The sequence below is a fragment of the Aedes aegypti genome, chromosome 1, assembly GCF_002204515.2.
Source record: "Aedes aegypti strain LVP_AGWG chromosome 1, AaegL5.0 Primary Assembly, whole genome shotgun sequence".
NCBI classification, from domain to species: domain Eukaryota; kingdom Metazoa; phylum Arthropoda; class Insecta; order Diptera; family Culicidae; genus Aedes; species Aedes aegypti.
The window spans coordinates 135,599,492-135,613,013 of record NC_035107.1 but is presented as its reverse complement, the minus strand read 5'-3'; the positions used below and the strand labels follow the sequence as shown (position 1 = coordinate 135,613,013).

At 38.5% G+C, this 13,522-nt stretch overlaps 1 protein-coding gene across 1 annotated transcript in view; it reads right to left on the bottom strand.

Annotated features, from left to right (window-relative positions):
- The window catches only part of LOC5564048 (maestro heat-like repeat-containing protein family member 1), a 36,439-nt gene that overhangs the window by 10,101 nt on the left and 12,816 nt on the right, over positions 1-13,522 (bottom strand). Inside the window, exons 4-5 of the mRNA XM_021848201.1 lie at positions 9,447-11,385; positions 9,267-9,391 (exon numbers count right to left, since the gene is read on the bottom strand). Coding sequence (XP_021703893.1) covers positions 9,267-9,391; positions 9,447-11,385 — 2,064 coding nt within the window. The remainder of the gene's footprint in view (positions 1-9,266; positions 9,392-9,446; positions 11,386-13,522) is intronic.

The following is a 13,522-nucleotide window of genomic DNA, read 5'->3' as shown; positions in this document are numbered from 1 at the left end:
TCTTCTATTGCCACGATTAATGCGTTATATATTAAAGTTAAGTTAAGTTAAGTAAATTGAAAACGTGTTTTTTTTTTTCTTCTATAAGCAGGTGAAATCATTTCACCTGTAAAAATCTGAACTGCTACGGCAAATGAAATGTAATATGTTGTTAATAAAATGTTATTAAAATCTTAAATTTGTTTTACCAAGTAAGGATGATAGTGTTGTCTAATAAGAAATTAAAAAAATGATTTCTATCAAGCCTACCGAATATTTTTTTCAAAAAAGGTTATAATTTTCGAGAATTTTGAAATTGAATGCCTTTTTCCACACAAAATTAAATTATTAAACTTCTGCTGTTATGAACGAATAATTTCTTTAAATTCACTTAACACTTCAGTCGTCGCGATGTTGTATTTTGTACAACACTTTTGAAAATAAAAAACTCGCTTTTCGTCCTCAACAGCAGTGTGGTGGTTTTGACGGTGGTGAACCGCGCGACGACTGGAAGTTTAAACAATACACTAGTCATAGATATAATATCATGTTTGTATCTATAATGATTGATAACAAATCGACTCTCTTATTTATAAGTCAAGGAACATTGTGCACCACCATGGTTTTCTTTTTTTTTCTGCGGAATGGCCGAGTGATAATTTTGAGTTGGGGAATTTTATTGTATAAGATCAGTTCAGTGGTACAAAACACATATTTTTTTTTTCAAATATAAAAAAGAACTTTTCTTTTGTGTTTGTTAATTTAGTTTACTCCCAACTGTTTTCATCAGTTCGAAATTTACGCGCAATATTAGTGCTGCCAATAATAGTTCAAATTATCTTCAAGAGTTTTCGCGCGTCGAAGCACCACACGAACTGCTTTCACGCTTGACCACACTTTCCATCCCTCTTCGCATCGCTTCAGTATGCCAGGTAAGCGCGATTTTCATACAACATGCATGGAGAGACCTTCAACGCGTACGCTCCTCTTTCACATCCTCGCTTTCTGTCTGTACTAAGTAATATAGTTTGAGATTTTATCAAACATGCCTTGTCGTTTTTTATATACCGCATTGACAAGTGATCCACAAGGAGCAAGTTTATTTTACGTAAGCCATAGTGTTGCACAAAATATCTAGATATTTCACAAAATTTTATTGAACTGGTGCTTGATATTGAATCGTAATCAAGAACTCTAGGAAGATTTCCTGTTTTTTGAGGCGTTTTACAAACAGTTACTTATCCGATCGAATTGCCCGGAACCCATAATGGCGTTGTTTTGTTTCACATTGGGCTGGATAGATTATTTGGGAGGTGAGGTTGGGACGGAGAATATTGCTTTTACCTTGAATTTCAATTTTCGATGGAAAATCCATCTGAATATTTTTTTTTCAAATTTAGATGTCAGTATTATCATTCTGTATTTCTGTTTATTTGCTGTCAAATCATCTAACAGCAAACAATCTGCTCTTCAAATCAGCAAAATGGAGTCACATAAAGCCAAGATTACTCTGAAAATTACACAAGAGTGAATGTTCAAACTGATGAAAGTTTAAATCAAAGCCTGAGCTTACATGATCATCTGATCATATTCTTCGACATCTTTTTATCTCGATTTATGAGGAAAATGTATACAGGAAACAAGACAAATAGAAATAAGGAATAGATGATTGACGAATTATAATTATTCATGATTGTAATAAAATTGTTGAAAAATCTAGATAGAGATTAGTGCTGAATAAGCAAAATATTAGTCACCCCTGTTCTTGTTTATATTCAAATGCCATTTCGATCGAAAACAGTTTTTCATTTTCGCCAACTATACCAAGTAGGGATTCTTCCACCACATTTAATGATAAAAGATGTTTTGAAGTAGTTATCAACTGGAGAAAGCAATAAAATAATAAAGAAAACAAAAATACTGATTACTGTGATGCATCAAAACCCGGACACCTAAGATGATACACATATTCAAATGCTTGCATACGATTGGTTAATCGTTATTTTATTATGTATTACTTTGAGATGATAGCTTTTAGGTTAGAACTTGATAATTTTCACCAAATTTACAATGAATTGAATGAAAATTGAGGTAATTCTGCATCATGTCGTGTCCATAAATCCGGACACATGAATCAAAATCCGGACATCGGTGCATCAAATTCCGGACATTCAAAAAATCAAAAAAAAATAAAAACCATTAAACATACCTTGATATCACGATACAAAGATTCATGGATTTGTAAAAATAATGTTGATCCTCTGATGGATTATACAGAAACATCATAAAACGTAGGTTTTGGAGTCTTCAAAAAATACTTGTGATATGTGCATCGTTCCCCCAATAATTACACATAATTTACAAACATTTTCAGTTAATACTATTTAAAATCACAACGGTTCAACATTCAACGAGTTTTCCAGGTTTTCGAACAATTATGATGTTGTATTTCTTTTTGAACTTTGAAAAATTGTATGCTAACACACTGGTCAGGATTCGAAACCACACATATAAGTATCCGGATAGTCTTCTTCTGACTAAGAATTACATGCATTTCATAAATTTCTTCGAAACTATTGACTTTACCGAGAACAAAATACAAACAAATCACTACAGAACATGAACCACATATGATAAGCACGTAACAAACACGTGATGAACCGCCGAAACGCGATGGCGCATTGAGTAGAATTTCTTTGGTTATCGTTAATTTTGAAAGCAAACGCGTCCTAGCGGAACCGACTTTTGTTTTTGTCTTTAATTATGTTTTACAAGGCTAACTTGATGTCAATTCATGTTACAATGGTCAACAATAGTTAACATTAATAGTAGGAATAATATTCTCACACTAGGAAGGATATTTAACATTGAAATGATTGAATTTCACCAGAGTGTCCGGATATTGGTCCTGTCCGGATTTTGATTTATCACGGTAACAGTTTATCAATAAATCAGTTGTAATTATGATAAGTTACTAAACTTAATTCATTTAATTATAAAATTCCCTATTTGTGGATTTAATTTACTAGCAAACGTTCTGATCCGTGCTCCATTTACGCCAAAAACGAGCGCAGCCATATCATATTTCTCTAGCGTTCACTAGCGTTCTTGCGCGTCGAAGCAGCAAATGATTTCCACAGATCTCTTTGAACCTCTTTGCTTCGCCTTCAGTATACCAGGTAAGCGCGTTTTCCATATAGTTTGCATTGAGAGAGCTTTGACTCTTTTCTCTTCTCTCCTTTTATCCCTTCTCTACTCCTGCAATATGTCATTGCCCTAAGTCTACTTCGTCCACACTACTCATTAAGAATCAAACCGTTACAACCAAACCCACCGTAATCAACCCAGGTCAACAACGTCCACTTTCCGTTAACACCGTTAATGTAAGTGATTCCGCTAATCTGTCAGATACCCAACCCGTAATGAATCCCAAAATCGCTGTAGAATCAATGCCTTTAAATCCACCGGCTTCACACTTTTCGCTGGCGGGAGAATGTTCACGCAAAACGCGAACGGTGTGCAACATTTCAACCCTGATCAGTTCAGTCGTCGTTTTCAGCTTGTTGTTGATCCTGTCTATGTAATCCATTCCCCCCTATTCCCATTCATGTAAAACAACCACATAACTAACCTCGAGTCGCCGCGAGTATTTCGGCTACCACCACTAACAAACACCCTTTCCTACCTGAACCACACACACACTACTTCACGCAACCCGACCGACCAGCTTGAGCTCTCCATCATCACACCACCCGGACCACCGATTGCAGCATCCAGTACATAAGACAGTGGAAATTTCCCACCGAAGCCATTTCACTGTGCATGCAATGAGTCCTTCTACCTGCAGCCTACTTAAGGAGCTTGCGTGCACAGATATATTCATTCAGTTTCTAGCCGTTGTATGGCACGCGAATAAACCGTCGTAGTTCGAAAACCGAAATCAAAAGTGTTTCCCTCACCGAAGCAGCCCAACCTAGTAGTCCTTTTCAGGACTGTTGCTGAGAAATCATATTCACAGTCTGAGCAATCGACATCCCAGGCATTCCTTCAGGAGAAGGAATTGGCCGATCATCCCTGGCATTCCGAAGAGGAATTGGCCACCGAAGCAGGGATCCTCCATTCCGGAAGGATTGCCCTCGTCAACTACTGTCCGTGATCGGACACCACCTTTCTTAAGTTTTTGCTTCAGATAATTATCCATCTTCACTTTCCTGGCGGACCAGCTCCTGGCTCCGTTACGGTGTCAGATACCGGAGGGAGCTCTATGCCGGCCACGGACCTTAGGATCTGGTTGGCCTGTATTTCGATGCAGGCTTCCGATCCGACGTTCTTGGTTCTTTCCAAGAAACTGATGGCCCTACAACTAAGGCTGTTAGCCAATTTGAATCGGAAAGGTAAGACTACTACTTCGGCACAGGCCAAGTCGGCTGGCGTTGGAGGCAGATGTCTCGAGATTATCCGGATCGCGTTGTTATAGGTTCCCCCTAGGTTGTTGACCAGTTCGTCGAAGCGATGACCCGTAACTTCGATCCCGTAAAACAATCGGCTTTTAACGACGCAATCGGATCCTGAACGTTCCAGCGGTTCTTTTCCTTTTTCCGGATATAAGCTTCATTAAGTTGATTCGGGACTTGCATGCCGATCGGACATTATTAAAGTGAGGGTGACGCTAACGATTTTCTTGTTTGGCAAGGCGCGTTGACCGTGATCGGCTTTTTTTGTGGTTGGTGTTTTGAATTGCAGATATGGAGTCTTGCGCATTTGGTTGTTAAGATTTCAAAACCCACATTGTTTGCCCATTTGGCAACTGCAATTACGGCTGCCGCTTTTTCAACTGCTCGACGATCAATCTCCATGATGTCGATATCGTCAGCATGTAAAGATACCTAGATGACTATCTGGAATCCGTTTTTTTAATTTGATACAGATTTAACATTTGATCCACCGTTGATCAGCCCTTTTTAATGCCGGATTGTCATTCACCAATGGAGTCCTCAAGCGGTCTCAGTCCCTTGAACAGAACTGCAGACATGATTTTGAACGCCCAATTAACCCTCTAGTACCCAAGTTTTTATTTTTGATCTAAGTATTATTTTTCGCTATCTAAAATCGATCTTAACACGTTTTGGACAGTTATTAATTTTTACTCGCAAATTTATCAATTTTGGTTTTTGATTTTTTAAATTTTTATTTTTGAGCATCCCTATCTTTATTCATTTTTTATTGAAGCCTCTTTTGCTCTTTTGGGTATCGATTTTGGACAATAATGAAAATTTTAGTTAATGCAGTACTTTTGAGAATATAAAATTTATTATTTTTTTCAAGCACATATTTCATTTTCCGTGTAACTAACGGATAAATCGTTTTGAAATTATTTCATTTTCAATAGGCTCTTTTTCTGTGGTTTTCCGAGGTTGATTGCAGGAAAATATAAAATGTACAATATTTTGTATTACACGTTAAATTAAACCCAGGCATTTGTAGGTTATAAAATAATACAATTTCTCAAACATATTTCAAAAATACAAAAAAAAATCAAAAGTCGTATAGATTTTATCAAACATGCGTGTTATGGCCCAAGGTACAAGCCAAAAATAAAATCATTTTGATTTCCGAGGTAAGAAAAAATACACAATACCGTCAAACGGGGTAACTTGCAACACTTTTCAACTTCAAATCTAATTAGATGAAAATTTTAATAAGCCAGATGAACCAAATGAACCAATCTAGTATCCTAATCGCCACGTAGTGAATACCATGTGGTATTTATTTTATTTTAATTTGGTTTCCTGGGATCAGGAGAGACTGAAAATATGCATTTTTCATGCTATCCCTGATGTGGGGTAACATGCAACACACAATGCTGACTAAAGTTTACCATCAAAAATTGTATCCATGCCCTATTTTTTATCATTAAATAATCAACTGCACTAAAAGCATGAAAATAAACAGAAACTACACTTTTTGAAAAATCATTTTTATTGATTAAATTATGAGTATTGACCATATCCAATTAAAACAATCAATTAATTTTATATTTTATTGATTCCTCAAGTGGAAATTTTGGCAAATCACAAGTCTTGAAGGCTAGTGGAAAGCCGTTAAAAAGTTTTAGAGCAACTTTTTTATTAAAATGCAATGGTTTTTAGGTCTTGCTCCACATAACTTATTTTTATTCATATTTAAACCAAAGTAACGTATTGAACGCCATGAAATGACCTCTGTTGGTCATTGGAAAAAGCTATCTTTATATTACATGTAAAAAGTTCACAGTTGCAGATCTATCGATCTGCAAGTTACATTTGAAACAGATTTTTCAAATTAACCATAGTTTTCACGAAGAAAAAATAATAAATTCCAATAATGATGCAATTAATGTAACTTTTCTAGTATTTTATACCAAACGTGTAATAAGTTGATTGAGGTACAACAATTTTAATGTAATTCTACAAATAAATAGTCAATCTTGCTTTTTCGTGTGTTTTTGATGACAAGTGGCAGAAAACATCTTGCCATTGAAATTGAAATTGCTGTTGCAAGTTACCCCACATGGGTAGTCAAAAACGTTTTTAATTATTTTCAGTGTTTGAACGTGAAATAACCAAAACTTTTTTTTAGTCTATTTGTACACTATTAAATACTGTAACAAATAGTAAATACTAAGAATAACATTTATATCCCGTTTTTGTGGTACTAGAGACGATTTTCAGTCCTATTTTCATACGATCAAACGTGTGATATGATTTTCTCCTCTAGCAAACCGAACAAAGTAAAAATATACCCCAATCCTCACCAAAACCTATCTTTTTATACCTAAGGTCATTACCCGGTGTAACAAATTAGAATAATTTAATTCAATGCTTTAAAAAACGTCAATTTAGTTACATGTCGTCGTGTTGCAAGTTTCACCCCTGTTGCAAGTTACCCCGTTTGACGGTACGTCTGAAGGCGCGGCTGGGTATTAGAGGGTTAAGGAGCATTATTCCTCGGTAATATGCAACTCTAGTCTATAGCATTTTTGTACAAAGGGCAAACCATTCAACTATCTAGTGGGCAGTTGTTCTACAGCCCAGTAAAAGCTCTCTTGACCCCATCTAGCGTTGGAGGTTCCATAGCCTGACCACTGCCGCCGATTCTAATTCTGCGTGCAGATCCACTTCCGTTTTCTCCGTTCAACGATGTCTCAAAGTATTCTTTCCACCTGGCGTCTGCTATTTTTCTTCCCATACCATTGGAAATTTCGTGTTGGGCAGTACCTTCACTTTCCATGCTACTGTACCCATCGCTACATGGACTGACTTCTACAAATATCTGCGGTTGACGTTCTCGTTGATTTGTTTAATCTGCTGACCGGCAATGGATATCGAAAAGCATCGATTCCCGATTTATAGATCTCAGCCAAAACTTTGTTTAAAACCATTTCCATATCAGACGAATCAGTTATCTATTTAAAGGGACCTGGTACTCACGGTATTTCTGGAGGATTTGCCTCACGGAAAAGATCCGCTCTGCTTGATAGACGATGGAAGATAATCTGTGATAGCACTTTGTAGGCAGCATTTACGATATTTTTCACACTCCAGTTTGTCACCCTTTTTGTAGATGGGCCTTATAACGCTTTGCTTCCAGTAGCTGTTCCGTTTCCCAGTTTCCGACTATCAACCGATGCAAACAAGCGGCCAACTTCTCCGTGCCCATCTTAATGAGTTTGGCTCCAATACCATTAATGCCAGCGATTTTGTCATTCTTGAGTTGTTGAATGGCATCCTTAACTTCCCCCATCGTGACAGCTGGTTGGTTTTCACTTTCCGCTGTCCTGATTGTCTGTGCCATTCAGGTGTTCATCGTAGTCTTCTTCTTCTTGGCATTAACGTCCTCACTGGGACAGAGCCTGCATCTCAGCGTAGTGTTCAATGAGCACTTCCACAGTTATTAATTGAGAGTTTTCTTTGCCAAAGTTGCCATTTTCGCATTCGTATATCGTAGGGCAGGTACGATGATACTGTATGCCCAGGGAAGTCAAGGAAATTTCCATTACGAAAAGATTCTGGACCGACCGGGATTCGAATCCAGACACCTTAAGCATGGCTTTGCTTTGTAGCCGCGGAATCTAACCGCTCGGCTAAGGAAGGCCCCATCGTAGTGCTGCTTTCAACTTTCGATCACCTCGCGCCCGTCCGTCAAGATGCTCCCATCCTTATGCACATTCATTTCAGCTCGCGGCACAAAGCCTTTGCGGGAAGCGTTAAGCTTCTGATAGAACTTCCGCGTATCTTACAGCAACTCCATCTATTGGCGTTCAACCTCTTCCAGGTGGCGCTTTTTGTCCTGGAATTAGCGGGTTTGCTGTTTCCGCTTCAATCTATGTCGTTCCACGTTTCGTCACGTACCATGTTTCAGCATTGCAACCCACGCTGCATTCTTCTCCAAAGCCTTCTGGCACTCCTTGTCAAACCAATCGTTTCTTAAACTTGATTCCAAGCCTATCCAACAATGCTTTCGGTAGCGTCTGTCAATTGTTCTGCAGCAGTCCTCAAGAGGGGCCCTACCGAGCTCACCCTCAGCCGGCAACGCTGCCTGTCGTATGCATTGGCGACATCTTGTTGTTTCAGTCGCACTAAAATGTACCGAAGCGGGCGTCGGTACCGTACATCGTTGATGACGGATAGTTTTGGGCGCAGTTTCACCTTTACCAGCAAGTAGTCCGAGTCAATATTAGTGCCACGATAGGTCCTGACGTCGGTTATGTCGGAAAAGTACCGTCCATCGATCAAAACGTGGTCGATTTGCGATTCTGTCTGCTGAGGTGATCTCCAGGTGTAATGATACGAGGATAGGTGCTACGACTGGCCATATTATTGGTGAAGATTAAATCTATCAATCGTAGGCCGTTCCCGTTCGTCAGCCGGTGGGCGCTGAACTTTCCAATCGTCGGTCTGAATTCCTAGTTCTCATAAAGATAGTCTTCGAATAATTATATTGACAATTTGTACCATGGTACATGTAGTAGGCACCTATCCAAGATACAACCGTATCAGCATTATAATAAATCTTAAAGGTACATGTATACAAACACATTGGTAACTAAGAATTACTCGATTTTCCCATAGTAATTTCCACATACACGTTAAAGGGCATGTGCGGTCGTAGTTTTCAACCAAAATAACTATTTTTTTACAAGACGCTCAGAATCTGATCTACAATCTAAAGAGCGGTGTGAAGCAAAAACGATTTTTTGATCCTCCAGCTGGATGTCTGTTTACAAAACACAAAAATATTGAACTTACTCTTCCAATGGTAAACTCTGGCCGAGAATTTCATTGCACACTAGTTTGGGGTGGTGTTTGGTCAGAGCCAGCATTGATTTCAGCACTCCTGATCGCGCTCTTGAAACCTCGCAAATTTTCACTGCCTGCAATACGGAACCATATTGTTAAATGTTTCAGTCATAAAATTATATTACTTACATAAAGACACTCCTTGACCAGCTCCGGGATAGCATGGAACATTTCAGCTCCCTTCACTTGCATGAAAAACTTCAAAACCACCGAAGCTCCGATGGCCGAGCTTTGCTCTGGATCATTCAAACTGTACAGCAAACATTTGCTGAACTGCACGTACTGATAGCTCGAAAGACGCTGTGCAATTATGTTCGCCAACTGTCCGGCAATCCGATAGATATCCTTTGCATCGTCTGTCACAATTTCGTCCCTTATCGAATCCAGTTCCTTCACCCAATCTACGCGATTGTCCGCGATCGTCAAGGTTTCATATATGCAAGCTATTTCCAAAATCTTTTTCAGCACATCAATGGCCGTCTGTCGGACTGTGGCATTGGAATCAATGCAACGTGGGATAATTTTTCCCAACAGGCTTCCGGTTTGATTGAACTTGGACGGCGCTTCATAGCCAATCTTCATCGCCCGCATGTATATCTCCAGCGTATTGTTGTACACGTGACCGGCACAAATGCGAACCTCGTTATTCCGATCCTTGAGCCAAATCTCTAGGATCGAGTTTATGTCATCCAGACAGGCTGGTGATCCGTTTTGTTGTTCGAGGATAGATTTAATAAACTGATTTAGCTCTGGCAGCGACAAATTTAGGTACTTTGCTAGATAACTGTTTCGATTGTCTTCTTCTATTGAGTCAAACTTGCTTTTCAAGTTCTGAGCCGTTGTGAAGAAATAGAAACAAGCGGTGTTCAGTAGTCCATTGACATCCACATTTTCATCTTCGCCGTTGAGCTTGATAAGAGCCGTAGACAATTTTAGAATAAGCGGGAACAACGGGAGGTATTCATTCTGCGAGTCACATGTTATATTCATGCATATTTTGAGAAGCTCATTCTTGTTTTTGAAGTTGTTCATATGATCTTCGGGTAAAGCATTTGGATTAAGTAGTAGAATATCGGCTAGGCTAAGTAACGTGCTAAGAATTAACTTTCTGATAAACAATTCTTTGTTGTCGAATTGAGCAGTCAAGTAGTTTATAACGGTTTCGTCGAAAAGACGAACTACTTTTTCCTGAGGAGCTTTGGTCACCACAAAGTTCAACGCTTGCAGAACCATAACCTTCGTTTTGAAGGTTTCCTGTTCTTTGCTCGTATCCTTGATAAAGTTTAAATTCGAGAAAAAGCTTCCAGATTTTTTCACTGTCCCGTCGTCGATCACCAAAGCAAGAAGTTTTTTCATAACTTTTTCACTGTGTTCAACCGAAACGAAACCCAAGGCTTGCGCATGATCCTTGACAAGTTGCTCGTACTCCTCATTCAGGGCATTCTTCTCCAGCTTTTCGGCTTTGGCCAATCCCACTATCAAATCGATTTTGTTCGTTATCAAATGTTCGTCCACTGAGTGACAAAGGCACATTCCCAAAACTTTGACCAGCATTCGTTTCTCCTGATCTAGAGTCGGAACCTTGAACTCGATCTGTTGCTGGCTAGAACTAGTCGATATCGGTTGATACAGAGGTAGTTGCTGGAATATTTCTGCGATGATCCCCTCAACAAACTTAAACTCATCCACGTCCTTGATCGTCGCTTGTAGAAAATCAAACAAAACCAAATCGTATCGATTCTGGTCCATACTGTTTCCATTACCCAGTTCCGCGAGTACGTTTCCAATTCGTTCATTCCACAGGGGCGCCAGGTGCTTGTACAGATTGGTGCAATAGCTTTTGAGGAATGCTAGAACATTCTGCACCCTGCTTGTTTCGGAAAAGTTGCCCAATAGTGCCAGCGAACGAACAAAAATTGATATCGGATTCGGTGGTCTGATATCTTCGCTGGGTTCATTCTCGTCGAATGGGTTCCGTCGTTCTGGGACGCGATTAATTTCCGGATTTTTTGTCAGTAGATTCGCCAAACATTTGGCAATCGTGCTGCAAATGTCGGTGAATTCCAATCTGAAATGGAGAAAATGGATAGTATGATTAAAATATGATGTATTTTAAAAATCATTTCGATGTTTCAAAAAATTTGGAACAAATTTGACTATGCAGAAGCTTTTCAAAGTTTACACGGAAATCACTATAAAAACATTTTGGAATTTCTTTCCATATTATAACTTTACAAAACGATGAACGAGAATGGCATACGACTGATAGATTCGCGGTCTCCATATATGGTCAGTCGTAGCACCTATTTTCAGCACAGCCTCTCATATCGTAACACACAGCATTACAGAATCGCAAATCGACCACGTTTTGATCGATGCACGGTATTTCTACAACATATCCGACGTCCGAACCAATCGTGGTACTAACATTGACGTTATTCGTTTTGGCAACAATGATGACTTTTCAGCTTGTATTTCAAAGTGATAAAACTCAGTCTTGATGGTTCATAATGACTTGAAAAAGTATCACTGTACGCACTAACATGCATAAAGTATGCTGATACTTTTTCAGCTGTGTCAGTGCAAAACCAACTGATTTTCTTTTATTCGAAATCGTGAGAGGAATTAGCAACAATCATGAACGACGCGAACAAATTTCAATGACGGCCTACTTCGCCTTGACACTACCTGGTGAAGGTGAAACTGCGCCCAAAACTATCCGTTATCAACGATGTACGGTACAGACGCCCGGCACGGCATAATCTAGCGCTACTTAAGGCGAAGTAGGCCGTCATTGAAATTTGTATGCGTCGTTAATGATTGTTGCTAAATCATCTCACGATTTCGATTCAAAGAAAATCAGTTGGTTTTGCACTGACACAGCTGAAAAAGTATCAGCATACCGTAAAATGGGGCGAATGGAAACACTTTTCGACATGTTTGAATGTGTACAACTTAAACCGTTTTGATAAAAACCAAGTTTATCAGCCTTAAATATGGGTCACGTCTTCCTTTGCTAAGACCCCAATTGCTGTTAAAAAATAAAAGTTATATCGTACAAAGATTTATGAAAATGTTGTATGTTTCTATTCACCCCGCAATGGGGCGAATAGAAACACTGTTAAGTAAATATCAATACTTTTTTTCATTTTAATGGAAAAATAAACACATTTTAAGTGCATCTTGAAGAAATAACAACATGTATTTACTTGGTGAAGAAAAAAATTAAAACTTTTGAAACTAAGTTCAATTTTTGATCTTTTTTTAAATCAGCCAAAATGGCGGATGTTTCAAGCTATCAAAAATGATTGATATTTCAATATTTTCTTCTCAATTTTTTAATGAGAAATGTAGCAAAATTTTGAATTTGAAAATAGGCTAGCGATACTATGTTGTTATTGAACTAACGAAAAAACAATATTTCAGTAGGTTTTTAAAGTTTATCATTACATAATAGTCGCATTTTTAACTGAAGGTCGCTTTGTTTCTATTCGCCCCACTGTTTCTATTCACCCCGTTTTACGGTACTTTATGCATGTTATGGCGAACAGTGATACTTTTCCAAGTCAATATAAACTATCAAGACTGAGTTTTATCACTTTGAAATGCAAACTGAAAAGTCATCATTGTTGCTAAAACGAATGACGGGCTACTTAGCCTTAAACAACGCAGCTTTTTTTGACAAACTTGATGGGGCCCCTTTGAAGGACAGCTGAAGCAGTCATTGATGACGCTGCCGAAAGCATTGGCGGATACGTTAAACGAATCTCAATAAAGCATTGATTCGACGAAAAGTGCCAGAAGGTTTTGCAGGAAAAATGTGGGTTGAATGTGGAACTTACAGAAGCGGAAACAGCAAACTCGTCTATTCGTGGACATCGCATTGAAAATGTGCCATGAAATTTTGAAGTTTTACCAACACATTCCACAAAGACTTCGTACCGCGATCCGTGTGCCCAACGCCCCTCTTTGATTTTGCTGGGTAACGTTTTGAAATGAAAAAAAAACAGAGTTCAAAATACAGCAGATATTTAAATTATTGAAACTACTACAATTTGGAGTGATTAAATTTTGGTACTGAGCTTTTAAACCGGTGTCATCAGTAAATTAAACATATTTGTAGTTCTCTGTAAAAATGCCGATTGCTCAAAGTGAAACAAATTTACAGCATGCCAAAGTTGAGCGCGGTTGAGCATTTTGTATGA